The sequence below is a fragment of the Schistocerca gregaria genome, chromosome 3, assembly GCF_023897955.1.
Source record: "Schistocerca gregaria isolate iqSchGreg1 chromosome 3, iqSchGreg1.2, whole genome shotgun sequence".
Classification (NCBI taxonomy): domain Eukaryota; kingdom Metazoa; phylum Arthropoda; class Insecta; order Orthoptera; family Acrididae; genus Schistocerca; species Schistocerca gregaria.
In genome coordinates, this window is record NC_064922.1 from 518,279,520 (window position 1) to 518,304,534 (window position 25,015).

Here is a 25,015-nt window from a genome sequence, read left to right on the forward strand (position 1 = left end):
TTGCGAAAGATTTTTTTTTTTTTCAATTTGTGCTAGAGCAGTCAAAGCCTTGACGCATTGCTTTTTCGATCGCCAAACGAGTTTCATTCAGCATTTCTCTATCTATAGCCGTGTGCTTTGTTTTATACCCAGTATGTGGTGCTCTGTGTATTTAGACGTTTCTTTACAGCGACTGCATACCATGGAGGATATACTCCACCATGAAGTGTTCTACTGACTACATATCTGACCAGTGCATCGTCAACTATTGTTTCAAAATTGACCCATAGTTCCTCTACACGCTTCTGTCCTGAGCTAAAAGTTTCAGGTTCGTTAGTGAGATATCACACTGCTGATTCCTTATCTTGTTTACCGAATACGTATATGAACACTGGATAAATTCTCAGCTACCAAGATCGGTAAAATTATTTATTCATGTAGATGACCGGTTTAGGCAGTTCTCTGTTCTCCTCATCGGATCTATGTACAATAGGAGGAGACTGTGTAATGACGTAAACATAAATTGAAATTTATTCAGTGCTCATAAAACTACGGATCGCCCCCACGCTGACAATGTCAGAAGGGTATATGAACATATATATCTTTCTACTTGTTTTAGTTGACCTCCATACTTCGGTATTCATTTTTGTTATAACTGCCTCACGGTCGCTGATAACAGTTTCGAACTGGACATCCTCAAACAGGTCAGGACCGATGTTGCCCTTAGATGAAATATATTTAGTTGGTGGTCTAATATGCAGTTTCAGTATCCATCTCGATGGATTATAGTTTCTTGTCTGTTTGCGACAAATACACCACCTCAGTTTCCCATTTCCCTATGCTTTTGGTATATACTTAAATTTTCCGCTAAGATCTCACTTCTGTCAACTTCAGGTTTCAACTAGCACTCTGTGTTTATGTTGTTATGTTAAGTTACGTTATGTTAACCGGGGACATAGAAACGACGGAGAGGCTCTGTCCCGGCCGCGGCCGCAGTGGTCCGCAACCCCACGACGACTACCGCAGTCCACTTCACCCCTCCGCAGCCCCACACGGAACCCAGGGTTACTGTGTGGTTCGGCCCCCGGTGGACCCCCAGAGAACGTCTCACACACCGTACGAGTGTAGCCCCTATGTTTTCGTGGTAGAGTAATCGTATTGTACGCGTACGTGTTTGCGCAGCAATCGCCGACATAGTCTAACTGAGACGGAATCAAGGGAACCAGCCCGCATTCGCTGAGGCAGATGGGAAACCGCCTAAAAACGATCTACAGACTTGCCGGCTCACCAGACCTCGACACAAATCCGCCGGGCGAATTCGCACCGAGGACCGGCGCTCCTTCCCGCTCGGAAAGCAGTGCGTTAGACCGCACGGCCAACCGGACGGGCTCTCTGTGCTTTCTAGTATTATGTGAGCTGCAGTGCTTTTTGGGCGTGCTTCAACTCTAATACTTTGCTGCGGATGCTTCGGTAGCGGCAGTTAATCTCAACGATTTTAACTCACCTACTGACAGGGGGAAGACCATTTATTTGGATCTTACACTGGTACTTCCGTGTTTCCTACAGCTATCGTTATTTGATTGGATGGAGGGACAGCCAAATCTCTCTGCCTCCGACGTGTAGTGCACACCTGACCCGTGTATGCCGTCAGTTTTCGCTGGTGAAGCAGCAAAGTCACACATGCAGCTTCTCTGTTGGTTTTCATAGTTTAATTAAATTCTTTGCAATTATTTGGTAATGGCTTTGTTTAATTCTTAAATTCACTGGGTGCTTTTTGTATTTAAGAGGTGTAATCATCCATTTTAGTAATGCTATCGTGTAAATTCACGCATTCTGCAGGGCAGTGCTCATCTGTTTGTTTCGGTTGGCTAGTAATCACTTATTACAGCTCGATCAGACATTAGCCTTCATTGGTAAAACACCAGGAACCTATGAAATTACATTCATGGCTTTTTCTGTTTTTTTTCCATAGTTCAGCTTTTAAGGTAGTGCTAGTAGGGTGGATAGAGTGCGTGCGTGATGTGTGTAGAAGCAGGAGAAGCTGGCGGCAGCTCATCAACAGCTGAAAACTCTAGTCGGCACCGTCAGTCGTCTGCAAGCTGTTGCCTCGGGGCGTGGCGGCAGAGGAGAAACCTGCGCGTCGTATGGGACCCGACAGGTGTCGCTTGTTTCGCCCACGGGCTCTGCTGTCGTGACACCTTCGGGCGTATCCGACGAGGGGGCATCCACGCTCCGTACAGGGTGAGTGGCAGGTCACGCGGTCGCGTCGCTCATGGCGGAGAGCCAATGTGGAGGCTGATCGCTTGGCCTTACCCATTAGCTCTGTGGTTGCACAGGTGACCGTTCCTTCCGCAGCGTACTATCAGGCACACGGTCGGTGACTTTTGTTAGTTACTGGGAGTTCCAATGTTAGGCACATTGTGGAGCCTCTTAGAGAAACAGCGTCTATGACTGGAAAAAAATTCCAGTGTGCACTCAGTATGTCTACTGGTCGGCCTCTGTTGAGATGTGTAAGTGGTCGAGACCCTCGATTTGCTCCAAATCAAAGGACTTCGCACTTTCAGGGCGTAGCAAGTTTTTCTTCGTGTAGGCACCAGTGACCTGTGCCACTTTGCTGATGCCATCCTCAGTTTCTACAGGTGGCTTGTGGAAGAGGCCACTCGTGGGGAGCAAGCAAAGCTCGCAATTTGCATCATTGTACCCAGCGCTGGTCGAGGTTCTTGGGTTGGAGCTGAGTTGAGGGTCCAAGCCAGAGTCTACATCGATTCTGTGATGGTTATGGCAGCCGATTTCTGGACTTTAAATATGGGGTTGAGTGTTGTAGGATTTCTCTTGATAGGCCAGCGGTCACTACACAAAGAAACCAGCAGATTTCTTTTTTTAGGAAAGGCGCAGTTTGAATTGCTCTGATGAACGCTCGCCAGTCGATGTGCAGGGGGAAAAATCAGAATGTGTACAAAATAGAGATACTTCGGCCGTCAGAATTTTAACGTAAATTGTCGAAGTATTCGTAACAAAGTTCGTGAAGTTATTGTTCTCCACGAATGTTGATGCTCTGAAGTTATTATTTGAACCGCAGCTGGCTGGTAGCGGAATGAATAAGTTTCTAAATATTTCGCGAGGCTTGGGAAATCTATCGAAAAGGTTGGTTAGACGCCATAGGAGGGTGGACTGTTTATTGCTGACGACACGATTGAGGTCGAAATTGAGTCATTTGTACACGAGTATCAGCTCTAGGTCAGCTCAATTTAATTATTGGATTTTTTGCCAGGCACTTGATACCACCGTAACTGTTGTAAAATCATTCAAGAAACCTCTACGACCAGTAGCGCGGAAGTACTCCAACGGTTCAGCATTAGCTAGAGGCGACTTTAATCTATCGTGTATAGACTGGGGTAACTACGGATTCACTACACGTGGTATGGATAGATATTCTTGTGAAGTACTTTCCAACACTTTTCGAAAGCTGCCTTGAACAGCTAGTTAGACAACCCACACTCAATGGAAATATTTTCGACCTTCTAGCTATAAACAAGCCTGACCTTAGTGACGGTCTCAGTATAGAGACAGGGATTAGTGATCCGTCACGGAGCGGGCGGCCACTCCTGCATGAGGTTCGAGTCCTCCCTCGTGCATGGGTGTGTGTGATGTCGCTATCGTAAGTTAGCTTGAGTAGTGTGTAAGTCTAGGGACCAATGACCTCAGCAGTTTGGTCCCATAGGGACTCACACACATTTGAACATTTGATTAGTGATCATGGTGTCATCATAGCGACGATAGTTGCTACAGTTAATATATTGATCAAGAAAGCCAGCATCGTATTCACGCTAGTAAAAGCAGATAAGTAGTTGTTAGCATTTCACTTACACAATGAATGGGCATCGTCTAGCTCCAGTATCATGGAAGTACAGGAATTATATGCAAAGTTTAAGCAAAATGTGAATTGCCCTTTCGTGACGAATAAGCCAGATAAGTGGTTTAAGGGTGTAAAAGAGTCTCTGTGGTCTAATATTGAAATTCATGAAATGCTGAGGAAAGAGAGAGTGTTGCACTCTCTGTTCAAAAATGAACGCGCAAATGTCGACAGGCAGATGTTAGTGGAGATCTTTGTGTCAGTAAGAGGATCAATGCCCGAAGCGTACAACTTCCACCGCCATCTTGATCTTGCGAGAGCCCAGGAAAATTCTGGCCGTACATAAAATCACTAAGCTGGTCGGAGTCTTCTACCCTGTTACTCGTCGACCAGTCCAGGGTAGCAATAGAAGAGGAAATCTGAAGTTTTAAATATCATATTTAAGAAACCACTCATAATGGAGAATCGTAGAAACATAAACAAACAGTCGTTTGAACAACACTCGGACTCCCCCATAGAGGAAGTATAAATAGGCATCGGTGGCGCCGAAAAACCAACTGACGGAGTTCAAAACGGATGAGTTACAAAGTCAGATGAAATCCCTTTTCGACTTTAGACAAAGTACTCTGCAGGACTGGCCGTTTACATAGCTTGCCTCTATTTCGCTCATCGCTCAGAGCGAGGTCCCAAGCAAATGGAGAAAGCGCAGCTGACTCTTGAACGTATGAAAGGTAAAAGAACTGAGCCGGAAAATTACAGATCAGTATCATCAACATCGGTCTGCTGCAGAATTCTTAAACACATTCTGAGTTCGAATACAATAAATTTCCTTGCGATAGATAAGCTTCTGCCCATGAATTAACACAGATTTAGATAACATCGATCGTGTGACACTCAGTTTGCCCATTTCTCGCAGGGTATCCTACAAACCGTGAATGGAGCGCAACAGGCAAATTCCATATTCCTAGATTTCCGAAAAGCATTTGGCACGGTGCCCCACTGCAAACTGTCGACGAAGATCCGAGCTTCTGGATTAGGTTCCTAAATATATGAATTGTTCGAATACTTTTTAAGTAATAGAATCAGTAGATGTCGTCTACAGCAAGTGTTTACGAGACAAGAGGGTATCGTCAGGAATGTCCCAGAGAAGTGTTATAGACCGCTATTGTTCTCCATACACATCAGTGACTTGGCGAACTGTGTGAGACGCAGTTGATGGCTGTTTGTTAATCACGTTGTGGTATACGGGAAGGTTTATCAAAACTAAAAATGATTGTCTTTCTGGGATTGCCCCGAGAATTCTTTGAATAAAAATATGGCATTTCAGTCTTTGATCACTATTGTTTATTTTCAATAACCGGTTTCATGGTAGCTGCCCATCCTCAGATCATATATTGCAGTTACAGAGTAACCTGTCAGTACAGAACTATTGGTTCGCTGTCATAACTCATTATGTACCCTACGCCATGCACCGTATGGTGTCTTGAGGAGTATATATGTGGATGGAGATGTAGAGCCTGCAACTGTCAGCCCTATGGTGCACGTCAAGGAAGTCAAAGCCTAGCTTGTCACAGAACCTTCATGGTCTCTGTTTAGCCTTCCTCTCGACTCAGAATCAGGGTTCAAGATCTGTTTTGGGGAGAATGTTTTCAAACTGTGAGCTTTCCTAAGCTCCATGAGCAACGCTGGTATTCATAACCTCGTTTGCTAGTTGTTAGTATGATCCAAGTACGACCTCAGAGCCCAGATTCTTGGTACCGTTTGTTCCAACCTGCGCTACAATTTGCAACTGGTGGCCCCTGTTCCCCCAATGGCTGCCGTAATAGCGTTTTCGACATCCTGAATGATGCCCACAAGCATATACACTGAGTAAATCTGATGTCCCTCCCCATCCCTTGCTGCCATTTCTCTAAGGGGTACCATTATTCGCCGTGTGTTTGGATTACACCGATTAAAAGACCTGCATCAAGGGACGGCGAACACAAAGGGATAGCCCCTTTGTGTTCGTTTCCGCTTGACACAGGACACATCAGATTTCCCAAGGGGTGAAGCGAGCATACTGGCCTATTTCGGTTTTAGTGAAATACAGCACCTTGACACACAGTCAACAAGGATTTAGAGCCAGCCGGTGTTTCCCTGCGTTTCTAGGCGCTTCAGTCTGGAACCGCGTGACCGCTGCGGTCGCAGGTCCGAATCCTGCCTCGAGCATGGATGTGTGTGATCTCCTTAGGTTGGTTAGGTTTAAGTAGTTTTAAGTTCTAGGGGACTGATGACCACAGATGTTAAGTGCCATAGTGCTCAGAGCCATTTGAACCAAGGATTTAGAAAACATCGCCCTTGTGAAACACAACAAGCTCTTTACTCACAAGAAGTGCTGACTGCTATTGATAAGGGATTTCAAATTGATTCTGTGTTTGTAGATTTCCAGAAGGCTTTTTACACTCTACCACACAAAGGGCTTGTAGTGTAATTGTGTACTTACAAAATATCGCCTCAGTTATGTGAATGGATTCGTGTTTTCCTGTCAGAGAGATCACAGTTCGCAGTAACTGGCGGAATGTCATCGAGTGAAACAGAAGTGATTTCTGGCGTTCCCAAAGGTAGTGTTATAGGCCTCTGCTGTTTTTTATCTATATAAAGGATTTAGGGGATATCTCAGCAGCCGTCTCTGGTTTCGTGCAGATGATACTGTCGTTTATCGTCTAGTAAAGTCAGTGGAATATCAAAACAAATCGCAAAACGACTTGGAAACGATATCTGTATGAGATATAATTGGCAGTTGAGGGTAAATAATGAAAAGTGAGAGGTCATCCACATGAGTGCTAAATGGAATTTATTAAACTTCTGTTACACGATAAATCAGTGAAATCTAAAGACCGTAAATTCAACTATATACCTAGGAATTACAATTACGAACAACTTAAACTAGAAAGAACACATAGAAGATGCTGTGGGGAAAGCAAAAAAAAACTGCGTTTTATCAACACAACACTTAGAAAACGTAACATATCTACTAAATAGACTGTCCACTTTATGCTTGTCAGTCCTGTTTTGGAGTGTTGTTACGCGGTCTGGAATTCTTATCAGATAGGATTAAAGGCGTACATGGAAAAATTCAAAGAAAAACAGCACGTTTTGTATTGCCGCGAAATAGGGGAGAAAGTGTCAGTAACATATAAGGGATTTGCGGTGCACATGATTAAAACAACGGGGTTTTTGGTTGAAGCGGAATCTCAATCACCAGCTTTCTCGTCAGAGTGTGAAAGTATTTTGTTGACGTCGACCTGCGTAGGGAGAAACGATCATCACACAAAATAAGGGAACTCAGAGCTCCCATTGAAAGATATAGGTGGTCGTTTTCTCCGGGCGTTGCTCGAGATTGGAATAACACACAATTATTATGAAGGTGTTTCGATGAACCCTCTGCAAAGCACTTAAGTGTAATTTGCAGAGTATCCATGTAGTTGTAGATGTAAAACCTGTTAATGGATGGGTGCAGCATCCTGCGTTCTCCCTGATCTCTGTCTCCTCTGTACAGGACGCTTAGACCTACCAGTTACACGTCACTCTCAGTAAAGTAAACGTGTAATGATGGGTTCTGTATTTCCTATAGGCGAGACAGTATCCACAGATGATGGTGGTATTTGAGGTACATTTGGTATTTCTGGTACACAGCTGTTAGTAGCCCTCTCAACTCACCCACTCGCAGCAGCTTCTACTCACTTTAGAGCAGTCAGGGAGATATAATACCAATTGCGCACAGAACCAAGTCATCCCTTGCCAGAGAAAAGCAAAGGGAGTGCGGCTACCTTATGTCCGGTGCAATATTTTACGGAGAACTAAAAAAATAACGTACGCCTGGTGCAGTGTTTTTCAGAACAGGGAACAAATAACTTTATACTAAGCTTATTGAATTTCTTTTAATTTATGCGTCTGATATGCTGCAAGTACGTTATTCCCAGTAGCCTTTTGCAACTAACGAGACATTTACTACGACCACAGAGAAACTGGTCCAAGTTTTAGTGCTTCTCTGAAAAGTTTCTCAGGTTATGGTCACTACGAAAATTCGACAGTAGCGCTAACTTAGATACGCGTAGGCAATATAAACACCAATTAAAGGAGAGAAATAATGTGGCACTATATTTCTCACAAATATGCCTTTTCCACGTAATTATGTAATGGAGTTTGGGAACGTTTACAGTTGACGATATAATACCGTACAGTATATCACATTCCTCAGAAGCACCTGTTTACCATGTTAACAGCTGAGGCGTTGTTGTCACAGATACGAGAACTATTCCTTCAGAACCGGCCGGAGTGGCCGTGCGGTTCTAGGCACTACAGTCTGGAGCCGAGCGACCGCTACGGTCGTAGGTTCGGATCCTGCCTCGGGCATGGATGTGTGTGATGTCCTTATGTTAGTTAGGTTTAATTAGTTCTAAGTTCTAGGCGACTGATGAGCAATTTAGTCGCACAGTGCTCAGAGCCATTTCAACCATTTTTATTCCTTCAGATACTAATTACATTTCGTCAGTTCATACGACTTAAAAAAACCTGTAATGCCACGTAAAACCTCGTGGATACGACATAGCAATTAATATATTTGTTGTTAGTTATGTTGAATATGCCAGTTTCTTCTGGAACTATCTCATTTTGCTTTCTACAATAAAAGACTGGGAATCTAACGATTTATATTACACTGACAACTTAGTCGTTGATGTTGTGAGCAAAGGAATAGTCGTGAATTATTCTCTAGACTGTTGTTCAGGTCACATGCTTGTAACCAAAGAGCAGTTACATGTCGCATGACATGACTTATTCATCAGGGTACTCTAATGTCAAAAGACATACAGACGGTATGGGAGAATGTCCACATATCCTTCACCTGACAGTGGTCCTAGCCATCGGATAATGGGACTTGATTACGACCCAGACTTAAACTGAGCAACTTTGGCCTCGACACGACTTTGTTGACATGTGGGATGCTCAGGTTCATGCAGTATATGCCACACTCTCACACTCCCACAAGTCTCTTCTCTTTTTGCACATGCACACCCACACTCACGCATCCGCAACCGCACATCAACGGCCTACTAACCCATGTACGGCTTGGTGCCCGACATGGATGTCGCCAACTGGCCAGGCTCGAGGACGGTGGCGATGTTGAAATCCGTCAGATGGGCGTGACCTGCAACACAAACACAAAGAAAATCCACCTGAGTCATGCGCCGAAGTGATAAGATTATGAGAGTGTTACACGAATACAGATCCAATTCAATCATGTTATTCCCTCACAATATGTTCTTGTGAGCTTTTGATGTCATTTGGGAAGCTCGCTCACATTCGGCAATAGCTAGTGTCAAATATGCGACCCATCATTCACTTACGTTTCACGTAGTGTTCCTAATTTACTGAAGGCATGTACTGTTGTCGCTTACAAAATATCGAGATCAATTTACTGTCGCAATCATGACAATTCCAAAACAATGAATGCCTCTAGCATCATAAACCACTTTATATTAAGTTTTTATTATTATAAATATACTGTATCTACATTTTATAGGCTATTTACATTTGGAATACTGACAGACAGATAACGTCCAGCCTAAGCTACTGAAGATACAGACATACTGGACCATAACACAGCGTGTTAAACCAGCTGCGAGAAAGAACATGCTAAGCTGAAAACCGGAAAGTTGTGTTTTTGGATTATTTTATAATCCTACTTGTTCATAGATTTTTTAAACTGTCATTAAAGCTACTATCATCACGTACCCAGCAGCTGAAAAGGTCTCTCCTACTAATGAATCCCACCAGTTTACCTATTTATTTGGAACATCTATTCCCAATCAAAGTTCAAAAAGTTCAATTTGCAATAACAATAAATATGGTCAGAGAGAGGGGGGAGCAGGAGACGGAGAGAGAGATGAGGGAGATGGATATGGATAGAGAGAGTGTGGCATCAGTGATGTGCAGGGAGTGGGGAGAAGGAGGAAGAGATACGTAACGGTGAGGGGGGGGGGTAGAAGGGAGGGAATCTCACTGTTTTTATGCATTGCGGAGGGCGGTTGTGACTTCTAATTTGCTACTAATAGTCCAGTCAGCAATGACTATGCGTAAGGACTTAAAAATAATGGTTTACAATAGACGAACAGGTCCTCACAAGACACACATTTCCATAATAAGTGCAAAGCAGTGCTTAAGGTAGTGTGAAGAGCAACATCATCGGACATTGCATGGCTGGAAACACTTGATTTGGAGAGATGGGTGACGCTATACCATTTGGCATTCCGATGGAGGTGTTGGGGTTTAATGAATGACTGGAGAACTTTACTTGCCATCATGTGTAGTGCCAACAGTGAAACATTGATGGGGTGATGTTACGGTATGCAGCCATTTTTTCCCCTTATTGCGTTTAGTAATAGGCTAAATGTGGTCGCATATACATACATTTTGCAGTATTGTGTGCTGCGTTCAGTAGAGGTACAGTATGGAGACGAAGATGGTTTCTATCAGGATGGCAAAGCCTCCTGTCATAAACCAGAGTCTGTAAGCCAGTGGTTTGTGAACACTTATATTCCTGAAGAGGACTGGCCTGCGAAAATCCCGACCTGAACCCAACGTAACATGTTTGGGATGAGTTAGAACATCGACTACGTTCCATACCCTAGTGTCCAAAAAGAATACCTTCGGCTAGTTTTGGCTCTTGAGAAAGGCATTTTGTCACTCCTCATAGCCATTCGGACACTTCATTAGAAGTGCAATTATTAATAAACTTTTTTTAACTTTCGGTTTGTACAAAAATGTGCTGAAAATTGTGACAACTACCCATTATAAGACTGAATGCCACTTGGTGGCGCTGTGGGCCCGTGAAGAGGTAAGGAAAGCATATACGCAGACTGGAGAAATGTGTCGGACACGAGTCAGTGCATGAACTGTTCTTTTACATCTTGCATACTGTGGTTGTGGCAAATATGCCTCAAGTCCTGCATGCCCATTATGCCAATGACATGGTAATCAGCCCCAGGACTATAGTAGCTTTAATGTCAGTTTCAGTCTATGAACAAGCAGGACTATAAAGTTATCCAAAAACACAAGTTTTCTGTTTTCAGCTTAGCATGTTCTTTCTGGCAGCCGGTTTAACACACGGTGTTATCGTCAAGTATGTCTGTATCTCCAGTAGCTTAGGCTGGACGTTACCTGTCTGTCAATCAATTCATCGAGGACGGGATCCTCCAACTGAATATTTCCTTTAATTTGTCTGATCTGAAACAAAACAGTTAACCATCAAAGTATTGAAATGTTAACAAACAGCGTTCATTGTTCCAAAGTCGTCCAATACATTCTTGGCGTAATCGACTGTGGGATCGAATCTGAATGACGAACGTTTAGTTCGAGTTGTCATATTTGGCTGTCAAAATGTGGCAGCAGAAATGTGAACATCAGTTCATCTTTCGGTGTGGAAACATGTGACTGCAGAACCGTCAAATCGACTGTCATACGTCGGAGACGTGTTTGGAGGCAACTCCGTCAGACTGAAAGCCTTAGACACACTGTCCAGCGAGTGGAGCAAAGTAGAGGTTCCCTGATGTTTTGGGGTGGCATTATGTGGGGCCGACGTACGCCGCTGGTGGTCATGGAAGGCGCCGTAACAGCTGTACGATACGTGAAAGCCATCCTCCGACCGATGGTGCAACCATATCGCCAGCATAGTAGCGAGGCATTACAATTCGCGCACCCATCGTGCACATCTTGTGAATAACTTCCTTCAGGATAACAACATCGCTCGGCTAGAGTGGCCAACATGTTTTCCAGACATGAACCCTGTCGAAGATGCCTGGGATAGACTGAAGAGAGTTATTTATGGACGACGTGACCCATCAACTACTCTGAGGGATCTACGGCGAAACGCCGTTGAGAAAATTGGACAATCTGGACCAACAGTGGCTTGATGAACTTGTGGATAGTATGCCACGACCAATACAGGCATCCATCAATACAAGGCGACGTGCTACTGGATATTAGAGGTACCGGTGTGTACAGCAGTCAGGACCACCACCTCTGAAGGTCTCACTGTGTGGTGGTAGAACATGCACTGTGTGGTTTTCATGAGCAATAAAAATGGCGGAAATGACGTTTATGTTGTTTTCTATTCCAATTTTCTGTACAGGTTCCGGAGCTCTCGGAACCGAGGCGATGCAAAAACTTTTTTTGATGTGTTTATTTGCTTTCAAGTTACATAATACACTCCTGGAAATTGAAATAAGAACACCGTGAATTCATTGTCCCAGGAAGGGGAAACTTTATTGACACATTCCTGGGGTCAGATACATCACATGATCACACTCACAGAACCACAGGCACATAGACACAGGCAACAGAGCATGCACAATGTCGGCACTAGTACTGTGTATACCCACCTTTCGCAGCAATGCAGGCTGCTATTCTCCCATGGAGACGATCATAGAGATGCTGGATGTAGTCCTGTGGAACGGCTTGCCATGCCATTTCCACCTGGTGCATCAGTTGGACCAGAGTTCGTGCTGGACGTGCAGACCGCGTGAGACGACGCTTCATCCAGTCCCAAACATGCTCAAAGGGGGACAGATCCGGAGATCTTGCTGGCCAGGGTAGTTGACTTACACATTCTAGAGCACGTTGGGTGGCACGGGATACATGCGGACGTGCATTGTCCTGTTGGAACATCAAGTCCCTTGCCGGTCTAGGAATGGTAGAACGATAGGTTCGATGACGGTTTGGATGTACCGTGCACTATTCAGTGTCCCCTCGACGATCACCAGAGGTGTACGGACAGTGTAGGAGATCGGTCCCCACACCATGATGCCGGGTGTTGGCCCTGTGTGCTTCGGTCGTATGCAGTCCTGATTGTGGCGCTCACTTGCACGGCGCCAAACACGCATACGACCATCATTGGCACCAAGGCAGAAGCGACTCTCATCGCTGAAGACGAGACATCTCCATTCGTCCCTCCATTCACGCCTGTCGCGACACCACTGGAGGCGGGCTGCACGATGTTGGGGCGTGAGCGGAAGACGGCCTAACGGTGTGCGGGACCGTAGCCCAGCTTCATGGAGACGGTTGCGAATGGTCCTCGCCGATACCCCAGGAGCAACAGTGTCCCTAATTTGCTGGGAAGTGGCGGTGCGGTCCCCTACGGCACTGCGTAGGATCCTACGGTCTTGGCGTGCATCCGTGCGTCGCTGCGGTCCTGTCCCAGGTCGATGGGCACGTGCACCTTCCACCGACCACTGGCGACGACATCCATGTACTGTGGAGACCTCACGCCCCACGTGTTGAGCAATTCGGCGGTACGTCCACCCAGCCTCCCGCATTCCCACTATACGCCCTCGCTCAAAGTCCGTCAACTGCATATACAGTTCACGTCCACGCTGTCGCGGCATGCTACCAGTGTTAAAGACTGCGATGGAGCTCCGTATGCCACGGCAAACTGGCTGACACTGACGGCGGCGGTGCACAAATGCTGCGCAGCTAGCGCCATTCGACGGCCAACACCGCGGTTCCTGGTGTGTCCGCTGTGCCGTGCGTGTGATCATTGCTTGTACAGCCCTCTCGCAGTGTCCGGAGCAAGTATGGTGGGTCTGACACACCGGTGTCAATGTGTTCTTTTTTCCATTTCCAGGAGTGTATGTGGCTTGCCTTGTAATTTATGGACAATAAACTAGTGTAAGGACGTTTATAAAGAACGTAATAATAGTGTTCATGCCTTTTTGAAAGTAGATAGCATACTGAGTATTTATTATCAGTGAATTATCGTATTATAATGAGAATTCATCAACCATATAAAGAAACGTCTAAACAACGAATTCTCAAGAAGTGAAAGTTTAATATCTTTGAATTTCAAAATTTACGACTGAAGTATGTCACCGCCAATTAAAGGTTATGTTTGCGAATGAAGGTAAACAATAAGTGCCTTAATCTGAAAACAATCAAAACCTATTAATATTCATTAAATAGAAAACTAGGTCATTAAATTAGAATGCACAAACATTTGAGGTCTGCTTATCTGCATACAGCGGTACAGTACCACCTTTGATCGCTATGCTAATGATCATCACCTGCGGTACTACCACACATAATTGATAGGTCTTGACCAAATTTAAGTAAAAAGATATTGTCGCCACATTTCATACGCAGTAGCGATCTAAAAGAATTTGCTTTGTCGTTCCCAGTGTTGGACTTAGTTAAAGTTATGAATGATACCCACTCGCTAATTATAACAACGATTTGTCAGGTGTCTGGCTCTGATGCGCTGCGTTTTTAACGTGTCTCCCTTGAAACAGTACAAAAGGGATGTACTAGCATAGTACAAACCGGGGCCCGGTGCGGTCCCTCTGCCCCAATATGTGGCGCGCCGACAGAGCCAATGGTCCCGATCGACCTGCCTCCGTCACGCCCAAGGCTTTTGTCGCGCCACTATTGTCCCCCGTCCATTGCTCTGCACTCATTCGCCTCCTTTTACTGCCGTTTGGACTCAGTACTCCACCAAATACAAGTTGACTGTTTCTGCAGTCAGTACCTTGAAACGTTTGTTCAAATAAGGCGACGAGTATACTATTACAGCAGCACGTTCCACACCAGTTTATCCATTCATATTCACCTCGATGTGATACTGAGGCGAGAAAGCGGACTCAACACAAGCACTGAACAATTTAATTCACAAATAAGTGGTTATGATGAGTGTCGGAACTACGAGCTTTACTTTGCCACAATTGCCAAAAAGTGGAGTGAAACGTAGCTTCCAGCGAAGTGACACGTTGGAAAAAGCGACTCCGTAAAAATCTGGTGAATGATTATTAATTTATTTTGAGACGACAAAGAACCTTAATATCATGAGGAATAAACAACAATAATAGCAGTACACATATTTTTGGAATCCGTTTTAATTATTGCAGATATTCCAATGAAAACATTCTTGTTTAGTTTTGTATTCTTTATAGCAGAAAACTATGAGGCCATTATTGGTGAAGAACGAAACCAGCCATAAATACTTCCAAAAAAATTTATGTTAACTCTGTTACCTGTTTCTATATTTTGCATTTAACGTAACAAATTCAGCAGCAACATAGATAAAAAGCTAAATGTTTGTGCTGTGAAATATTTGTGGTATGAAACGTTTGAAATCAGTACAACTACAGAGTATCCTATTTGGTTTCCAAAGATGATGAATGCTAATATTTGACTCGGGAATAAAATGATAAGGCTATTTTCAATAAAAATTCACTGAAAAATGTTTAGATTGATAGCCGTATAACTAATTACATCAACTGTTTGGGTAAAGTTGAACAACATATATAGAAACAACAACATACAGAAACGGCTTAAGGGAAGTGACTAAAGGGCTTAAGGGAAGTGACTAAATAAAACAGTCTTACCCTTAAAAGGTTTAATATTATAAACGACTAGAATATATAGTGTAACAGACGAAAACTGGTTTGTAAAATGATAAATACTGTAGATTATTACAACAGTGAAACTCATTTCCATTCTCAATGAGTAAAATATTCTAATAAGAACAAACGGAACAGTCAATTAATGCAAAAACATTACTTCTAGAACACATGTCTGAGGCTGCAAATAACATGATGTCTGTAGTAAAGAGTGCTTTGTTTAATATGTGTCTGCATAGTCGTGAAAACTGGTTTGTAAAATGATAAATACTGTAGATTATTACAACAGTGAAACTCATTTCCATTCTCAATGAGTAAAATATTCTAAGAAGAACAAACGGAACAGTCAATTAATGCAAAAACATTACTTCTAGAACACATGTCTGAGGCTGCAAATAACATGATGTCTGTAGTAAAGAGTGCTTTATTTAATATGTGTCTGCATAGTCGTGAAAACGCATAACGATCAAGACAAGAAAAAAGGCCGTACACTAGAACAAATGAAAGTGTGTGTAACTTCTTATCCCATTCATGCTCTTTTCCTATCTACACAATATATGCAGTGGCGCTGGTTACATAAAATGGTGAGAACTTATGCCGCAGCATATATCGAAAAGCGACATTCACCGACCGATAGCTATACAAACTTCCCAGTCACCACCCGAGCCAAAAAGACATAAATATAACAAGCTCGCGACGCCCACAAGCCAAATATGTGGGTCGCAACAGCTCGGAATCGACGGGTAACATGTGCTTTATGAGAAAGAATGGCTTCCCCACAATTGCCAAGAAGTGTCATGAAACCTAGATTCCAGCGAAGTGACGTGTTGGAAAAAAATATCATGTACCGCCAGCGAGCCACACATTCGCAGAGTTGGTCGTATGTTGCGCAAACACGGCGTAAAGACCGTTTACAAACAGACGAAGAAGATCAGCAGAAGACAAAAGTGGGCTAATCACAATTTGGGGAGCACATCGCATATCCTCTAGGGTAATATATTCCGGAGGTAAAGTAGTCCCCCATTCGGATCTCCGGGCGGGGACTACTCAGGAGGATGTTACCAGGAGAAAGAAAACTGGCGTTCTACGGGTCGGAGCGTGGAATGTCAGATCCCTTAATCGGGCTGGTAGGTTAGAAAATGTAAAAAGGGAAATGGACAGGTTAAAGTTAGATATAGTGGGAAATAGTGAAGTTCGGTGTCAGCAGGAACAAGACTTATGGTCAGGTGAATACAGGATTATAAATACAAAATCACATAGGGGTAATGCAGGAGTAGGTTTAATAATGAATAAAAAAAATAGGAATGCGGGTAAGCTACTATAAACAGCATAATAAACGCATTATTGTGGCAAGGATAGATACGAGTCCCACGCCTACCACATTAGTACAAGTTAACATGCCGACTAGCTCCGCAGATGATGAAGAGATTGATGAAACGTATGATGAGGTAAAAGAAATTATTCAGATACTGAAGGGAGACGAAAATTTAAGTCATGGCTGACTGGAAATCGATAGTGGGAAAAGGAAGAGAAGGAAACGTAGTAGGTGAACATGGAATGGGGGTGAGGAAGGAAAGAGGAAGCCGCCTGGTAGAATTTTGCACAAAACTTAACTTAATCATATCTAACACTTATTCAAGAATCGTAAACGAAGGTTTTATACATGGAAGAAGCCTGGAGATACTGACAGGTTTCAAAAAGATTATATAATGGTCAGACAGAGATTTAGGAACCAGGTTTTAAAATGTAAGACATTTCCGGGGCAGATGTGGACTCTGACCACAATCTATTGGTTATGAACTGTAGAGTAAAACTAAAGAAACTGTAATAGGTGGGAATTTGAGAAGATGGGACCTGGATAAAATGAAAGAGCCAGAGGTCGTAGAGAGATCCACGGAGAGCTTTAGGGAACGATTGACAAGAATGGCGGAAAGAAATACAGTAGAAGAAGAATGGGTAGCTTTGAGAGATGAAATGGTGAAGCAGCAGAGGATCAATTAGGTAAAAATACGAGGCCTAATAGAAATCCTTGGGTAACAGAAGTGATACACAATTCAAGTGATGAAAAGATAAAATACAAAAGGGCAGTGAATGAAGCAGGCAAAAACGAATACAAACATCTCAAGAATGAGATCGACAGGAAGTGCAAAACAGCTAAGCAGGGATGGCTAGAGAATAAATGTAAGGATGTAGATATATATATCACTGCCTACAAGAAAATTAAAGAGACCTTTGGAGAAAACAGAATCACGTGCATGAATATCAAGAGCTCAGATGGAAACCCAGTTCCAACTGGTAGAAGCCTACCTCGGGGAAGGTCAGTTTGGATTTCGTAGAAATGTTGGAACACGTGAGGCAAAACTGACTCCACAACTTTTCTTAGAAAAATAGATTAAGGAAAGGCAAACGTACGTTTCTACCATTTGTATACTTAGAGAAAGCTTTTGACAATGTTAACTGGAATGCTGTTTCAAAATTCTGAAGCTGGCAGGGGTAAAATACAGTGAGCGAAAGGCTATTTACAATTTGTACAGAAACCAGGTGGCATATATAAGAGTACAGGGGAATGAAAGGAAAACATGGTTGGGAAGGGAGTGAGAAGGGGTTGTAGCCTATCCCCGATGTTATTAAATCTGTATATTGAGCAAGCAGTAAAGGATATAAAAGTAAAATTTTGAGCAGGAATTAAAATCCATGGAGGAGAAATTAAAAGTTTGTGGCACAACTTGACTAGAAGAAGGGATCAGCTGGTAGGACATATACTGAGGCATGAAGGGACGACCAATTTAGTATTGGAGGGCAGCGTGGAGGGTAAAAATCGTAGAGGGAGACCAAGAGATGAGTAAACTAAGCAGATTCAAAAGGATGTAGGCTGCAGTGCGTACTGGGAGATGAAGCAGCTTGCACAGGATAGAATAGCATGGAGAGCTGCATCAAACCAGTCTCTGGACTGAAGACCACAACAACAACAAATGCGGAAGTTTTTTATGACTAATAGATACATGTTTATATAAATTCGACTAAGTGTTGAAGCCATGTTTGTTATATTTTTGTCCCGTGTTTCCTTTTTTTTAAATTTCACCTTTTTTTAAGAAAATATCCTTCTTTAGCACTATGGGATGAATATTTTTTTTATTTCTGCTACAATATTCCTCTGTTTTATGTTACGGATCCCTATTTCTGAATAAATCATGAATTAAACAATGAAATTTCAAGTTTGCTATAAAGACTGTTTATTTGCAAGTAATTGACAGGAGGTTAACCATATAGAACGAAAATGTTCCTTAGGTTATGTTGTCCTACACATATCCTCAATAAGCTGCTAAATGGATTGCGACCTCCAGTTTCCAGGGGAATCTTGCGAGACACTGATCGCGTACCTAAACAAAGCGATCTATTTGAAGTAACGCCCAATAGGTTTGCAACATGCATAACACGCAGGTAATGCTGTACGACATCATTTGACCAAGTCTACTAGGGTAACGACCGTAGTCTATACTTACGACAGCCTTTGGCGTCCGTCCCGAAAGCTGAACGGGCAGCGTGACGGCTGCCGTCCTAAGGAGCGCGGGTTCGATTCCCGACTGGGCAGGGGATTTTCTCCGCTCAGGGACTGGGTGTTGTGTCGTCTTCATCATCATTTCCTCCCCATCCAGAGTTCAGGTCGCCCACTGGGGCGTCAAATGTAATAAGGCCTGCACCACGCGGCCCAACCTGCCCTGTAAGGGGCCTCCCGGCCTATGACGCCAAACTCTCATTTCCATTTCCATAGCCTTTGGTAGTTTTACAACTCTAATACAGTGCAACCTGCCGCTCCGTTGGCGGCAAATGCGGGACGCTGCTGCAGTCCGTGAGCGAGTGAGGGCATTGGCGAGCTATCCTAAACTTTGACTGCTTAGCTACCAACCACAATACTTGTAGACTGGTCATGTGTGGGCGAATGGCGAGCATGTATCGCTCGACGGCGTCTGGCAGTTGGTCAATGGGTCTCAATTCAAGTGACATATACAACTGCAGTAATAGTGGAAAGCCGTGACAGTAGTGTGTAATGGTATCGTTGTCCAAATCCCTAATAACGATCGACCTATCAGCTCATTTCCGGCGGCTTTGACGCCTTTGATCTTCCAGAGTTTTGAGGGTGTTAAGACTTCACGCTCATGTGACGGCACACGGTTCTAAGGAGTTGGGTAGAGGGCAGTCGGTGGCGTGTGTCTGGCGGTGAATGTTAGGCTGCAGCTCTGTGTGAGGAAAAAGCTAAATTTGTGTAATAAACATTCTACACACAATTCAGAAGTAATATACAAGTCGAAGATGTATTTAAGTGTTCCTAAACAAAATTTTAGCTGAATTATCTGTAAAGACCTACGAGTTTATAGCTGCGAAGTGAAACAGTCAAGTATCCTTAACAGGCATTGCGGTAAACAGCAAATTATTTTTTTATAGGCGACCTCACTCAATATGTGTATCTGAAGAGGTAATCAGCTATTTCGTGAGAAGTAACGCAAGAACTAAATTTAATAACATGAACATTCATGAGAGCCGGCCGCGGTGGTCTCGCGGTTCTAGGCGCGCAGTCCGGAACCGTGCGACTGCTACGGTCGCAGGTTCGAATCCTGCCTCGGGCATGGATGTGTGTGATGTCCTTAGGTTAGTTAGGTTTAAGTAGTTCTAAGTTCTAGGGGACTGATGACCACTGCAGTTGAGTCCCATAGTGCTCAGAGCCAACATTCATGAGACTGGAGAGAGCGCCCAGTTGTAATAAGCCATGTCCGCCAACTTCAGCAGCTGCCTGAGTTGGCGGACGTACGTGCATGAAGTGTGCTTGCTTGTGTGAATGAATGGTGTGTTTGTGTTCTCTTTTCCTGACGAAGACTGTGGACGGAAAGCTTATATGAAAGTGTCTGTTAATTGTGTCTATGTACAACATAACATGTGATTTTAACGTTAAATAGCGATCTATATTTACCTACATTTTGATACATCTACATTCTGCAAGCTATCTTATCATATGCGGCGGAGGGTACTTTGTGCGCCACTATCACTTTCCCCTTTCCTCTGGCAGCAGTAAATTTGTTGACTCTATAAGTAACGAATGTTCTCTGAATTTTAATAGTAAACAATAAGTAACGCACAGCCCCTCTGTAGAAGCTGAGTTGGAGAAGAACATCCGTGGCGCTTTCAAGGTTAATAAACGAAACTATGCGTAACGTGCTACTCTTCTTTGGGTATTGTCTATCCCCTCCATCAATACAATCTGCTAAGGGTCTGCCCCCATGCTGTAAGCCTTGCGTGGTCGTTTAAATCGCTCTTTACGCATTCTCTCAGATATTTATGGCTGTGACTGCTCCCTTTGATCACAAAATACTGGATATTTCTGTCTATTTATACACAGTAAGTTACATTTGTTTATGCTGAAATTAAATGCCAATTCCAGCAGCCAAGGAATTACTGCATTTCGCTAAAATTTTCTACGTTGCGACTTCTCTGTATCCAATGGAATCAACTGCAAAGAGACTCATGAAGATTCCAACATTATCCCCTATGGCATTTGCACTGATGTGACAAAAGTCATGGGATACTCCTAATACCGTGAGGACCACATTATTTCCGGCGTACTGCAGCATCTCGATGTGGAACGGACCCAATACGTCGTTGGAAGTCCCATAAGTAAATACTGAACCATGATGTCTTTGTAGCCGTCCATAATTTCGAAACCGTTACGGGTGTACGATTTTGTGCTTCAAATGATCTGTCAATGTCCCATAAATGTTTTATGGGATTCATATTGGATGACCAGGATGGCCGACGTATTCACTCGAATTTTCCATAATGTTCTTCAAACCAATAGTGAACAATTGTGGCCCGGTGGTATGGCGCACTGTCATCCATAAAAATTCGATCGTTGTTTGGGAACATCAAGTCTATAAATGACTGCAGATGGTCTCCAAGTAGGCGAACATAGCCATTTCCCCCAGTCCATTCCATGTAAACACAGTCCACACCACTATCAAGCCACCACAAGCTAGCACAGTGTCCTGTTGACAGCTTTGGTCCATAGCTTCGTGGGGTCTGCACCTTACCGTCAGCTCTTACCAACTGATATCGGAAGTCATCTGACCAGCCTGTGGTTTTCCAGTCGTCTAGGGTCCAACAAATAGTCGCGAGCCCAGGGGAGGAGCTGCAGGCGATGTCATACAGTTAGTGCTAGTCACTGCTGCAAAGGTACTCGTGTTGGTCGTCTGCTGCTATAGCCCATTAATGCTAAATTTCGCCGCACTGTCCTAACGGATACGTTCATTGTCTGTCCCACATTCATTTCTACGGTTATTCCACACAGCGTTGATGGTATGTTAGCACTGACAGTTTTGCGCAAACGCCGCTGCCCTCGGCCACTGAGTGAAGGCCGTCGGCCATAGCATTATCCACCGTGAGTCTTGACACTGTGGAACTCGGAATATTGCAGTCCGTAATGATTTCCGTGATTGAATGTTCCATGTCTAGCTCCACTACCTTTCCAGGTTCAAAGCTTATTAATGCCCGTCGTGCTGCCATAGTTCGGCTGGAAAATTTTCTCATGAAACACCCGCGTACAAATGTCAACTCTGCCAATGCACTATCCTTTTATACCTTGTGTATGGGATACCATTGCTATATGTATATTTGCCTATCGCTGTGTCGTGTCTTTTGTCACCTCATTGTACAGGATTAGTCATAAATACGGGGGATTTTCAGAAGCGGTTGCCCAAAAACTAGAACACATACAGAAAACAGACACAAATTGCACAAATTGGTGGATAGAGCTGCTCTCCAAGCGCTTAACTTACTTTACAATTACTTGATATGTACTCCGTTTGTGATGTTGCAGTACTGGCAGAACAGCACGTGTGTGTAGTTTATTGAAGTCGCTGCTGCTGCTGCTACGGCAGCAGTCCTCTTTGGAAATCTATTCATTGAGTTACCTGTCTACAGGCACGAAGTAATTGGATGCTACACTATGGAGTGGTCAAAGACCTGTACTCCACGAAAACTATGGTTCAATAGTTTAAGTACACTACACAAATGAGATAGCAAATGGTAGGATTTCTGCCATCATTGGTACGGAAAGAAACATGAATGAATGTCAAAGATAGGAAATGGGAGTCGACAACTTCTGTCTGTTTCTTCACTTTGCGCATACTTACAACCGCACATCATTGAGTGTTAGTCCATTGTGTATTTCATATCGTTACAGAGTATGAATTACATTTTATAAGTAATAAAAATTAGTTGATTGTGCTTTCGTGTAAACAAAGCGGCTACTTTTGATGCTGGCACAGTTTACATGCACAACAATAAAAAGCTATATATTCATTGATTTATTTTGTACTCGATAGAACTTTATACATCGCGATCAATGCTGATAAATGCGAAAGTTCTTTGTGAATATCAGAAACATTTTTCACGTTATCTTGAGGAAGCGGTGAAGCGCTGCTTGACAGATTTTTGTTTTGGTTTGTTTCTTAATCTTACTATTTTAAAGTAAATTGCGTTTTGCAGCGCTATATGGTAAATCTTTTTTTTACCCTACAACATCCCCCTGCTTCACGCTATAAATCAAAAATTTTCGAATACAACCGGAATAAATATTGACAGTTCTTATTTTTCTGTAAATACTGCAGAACAAAAATATTCCATAGGTTCCATGGGCCTTTATATATCCTCATTCCGTTTCTAGATTTTTTTCCTTCATTGAATCTTGATTCCTCCTCCCAGAGTGGGGAGGGCTGGCAGCAGCGTGCGATGCTGCTCTGCAGCCTACAGAAGAGTTAAAAACATAATGAAGAGATAGCAAAACAATAAAAACAGGCGATATTTCTAGATGGTTCACCGCCTCCATTATCGAGGAGAATCTAGTAAGATATTGACCGCGCACGTGAACAAATCGATCGATGTGAGGTTCAGGTAACGCGGGTGCCACCGTAACTGTCCAAAGATTCTAGGAAAACTAAGTTTTACGACTCTACGAGAGGATCATTTCTCATCAGGTTCCAACACGTCTGCCCCCTAGTGGTGCACTCTGCAGCTAAGCCACGGTAAGTATTACGAGTCGAAACTTGGAGAGACGTTCTATCCATTCACACATGTCATTTTTCTATACATCTTGTAGTGTACGCACATTCGTCTTATTAATCGCCCCGTACACATACTGCGAACAGTAACTGTCGGATACACACGAAGTTATTTTTACGTCTGAAGTTTTCTCTCCGTTGCAAATGATTTGCAGCATTCTATTGGTTAGGTACTCTTCAGTCTAACCGAAAAAATGGTGTGATATTCCGCACACACACACACACACACACACACACACACACACACACACACTTTTTACACTAGGCGACAGTAGAGAAGACTATCGAATGCTTTCTGTGGATAAAATTACCTGGATAGACCTGGTAGAGACATTGTATTAAATTAATTCATTTCGATGTTTCAAAGATAAAAGTTACACGTAGTATCTGTATTACGTCACAGTTACCGTTGATATAAATTCATTCTCCAACTTTAAATTAACTGAAGCACGTATAGCGTCTTGTCGATAGCCTTTTTTCTTCTGTCCGCCTCATGTAAAGACGCACTTCCTTGTTTCTCATAATTTCCCTAGTAATGATGAACGCGTATTAATACATTTATATTTTTGTTTTATAACCATTCAGTAGGAATCCTGTTGCTAATGATGTATTAAGATGTGATGTCTGTTTTGGCTTTAAACGACATTGAGAAGCGATTCGTTTGGTGACGTGACAATTACGTGCCATCCACGCACCATTGCAAGGAGTTTTGCATCTTCCACAAGTCGGAAGTTGCAGTCTAAATTTGTTGTTACGAAGTCCGATTACTATTATTCCTTGCGTAATGAACACAAAATACCATTGCATTATACCTAATACCATCACGGTCCGCTGCCAGCAAGCTCTTCGCTCCCCAACGTCGAGTCTGCACCCGTAGAGAAAGAAAACCAATCTGCCTACAGGTAACAGGGCCATCTAGTTTTCCTAGGGAATAGAGACGTTGAGAGGTTCCATTCATTTTCGCTTACAATAAGCGTAAATAGGTCAACTACCTAACACAACAGGAAACGCAGGAGTACACAGAACATTAAATTCGCACCATCATTCCCATCATTTTTTGGACAATACTGTCACTTCATACGTTTCAAAGCTATCTACATTGCAGGCCTATATAAAATGTAATATCACATTCGTAAGTTAATGCACTCTGCGGGAAAGTAAGCTGATACGGTCGTTCTGTATACATAATGGTTGCGTACAAACATTTGCTTTAACAACCCGCCGAGAACAATTTCCCTACACTGTATTTCATGCGTGGGCAATAAAATCTGAATATCACTTACCGTCGGTGCGTATTTTGTGGTCGCGTTGACGTTTTGTTGGATATTGGTATCTCGTGTACCAAACGTGGAAGCGCGATGGGTAAACAATTTCCTGTAACGTGTCACAGCGATCAGACGATAACAGTCAGCAAACAGCAACCTGCAATTTTAAATCACTCTCACTGCGTCTCGCTTACACTAGTGGGTGGTTATGCGATTGCCGTCCATCTCTTTAGCGACTGTTTGTTTAACAACGGGGAAAGATGAATTCAGCTCCTACATAATGCCATGCATAGCATCTACTATCGCTTCACTTTCATCCGCAATTCGTTACAGTGGTAATCACCTTTAACACCCATATACCACCGAGCAAGGTGGCGCAAT

General features: G+C 43.3%; 1 protein-coding gene across 2 annotated transcripts in view; it reads right to left on the minus strand.

Moving 5' to 3' along the window:
* LOC126355988 (serine/threonine-protein kinase 32B) overlaps positions 1 to 25,015 on the minus strand; it is a 635,590-nt gene that overhangs the window by 74,113 nt on the left and 536,462 nt on the right. For both annotated transcript variants that reach the window (XM_050006606.1, XM_050006607.1), the window contains exon 6: positions 8,931 to 9,020. In XM_050006606.1, coding sequence (XP_049862563.1) covers positions 8,931 to 9,020 — 90 coding nt within the window. The remainder of the gene's footprint in view (positions 1 to 8,930; positions 9,021 to 25,015) is intronic.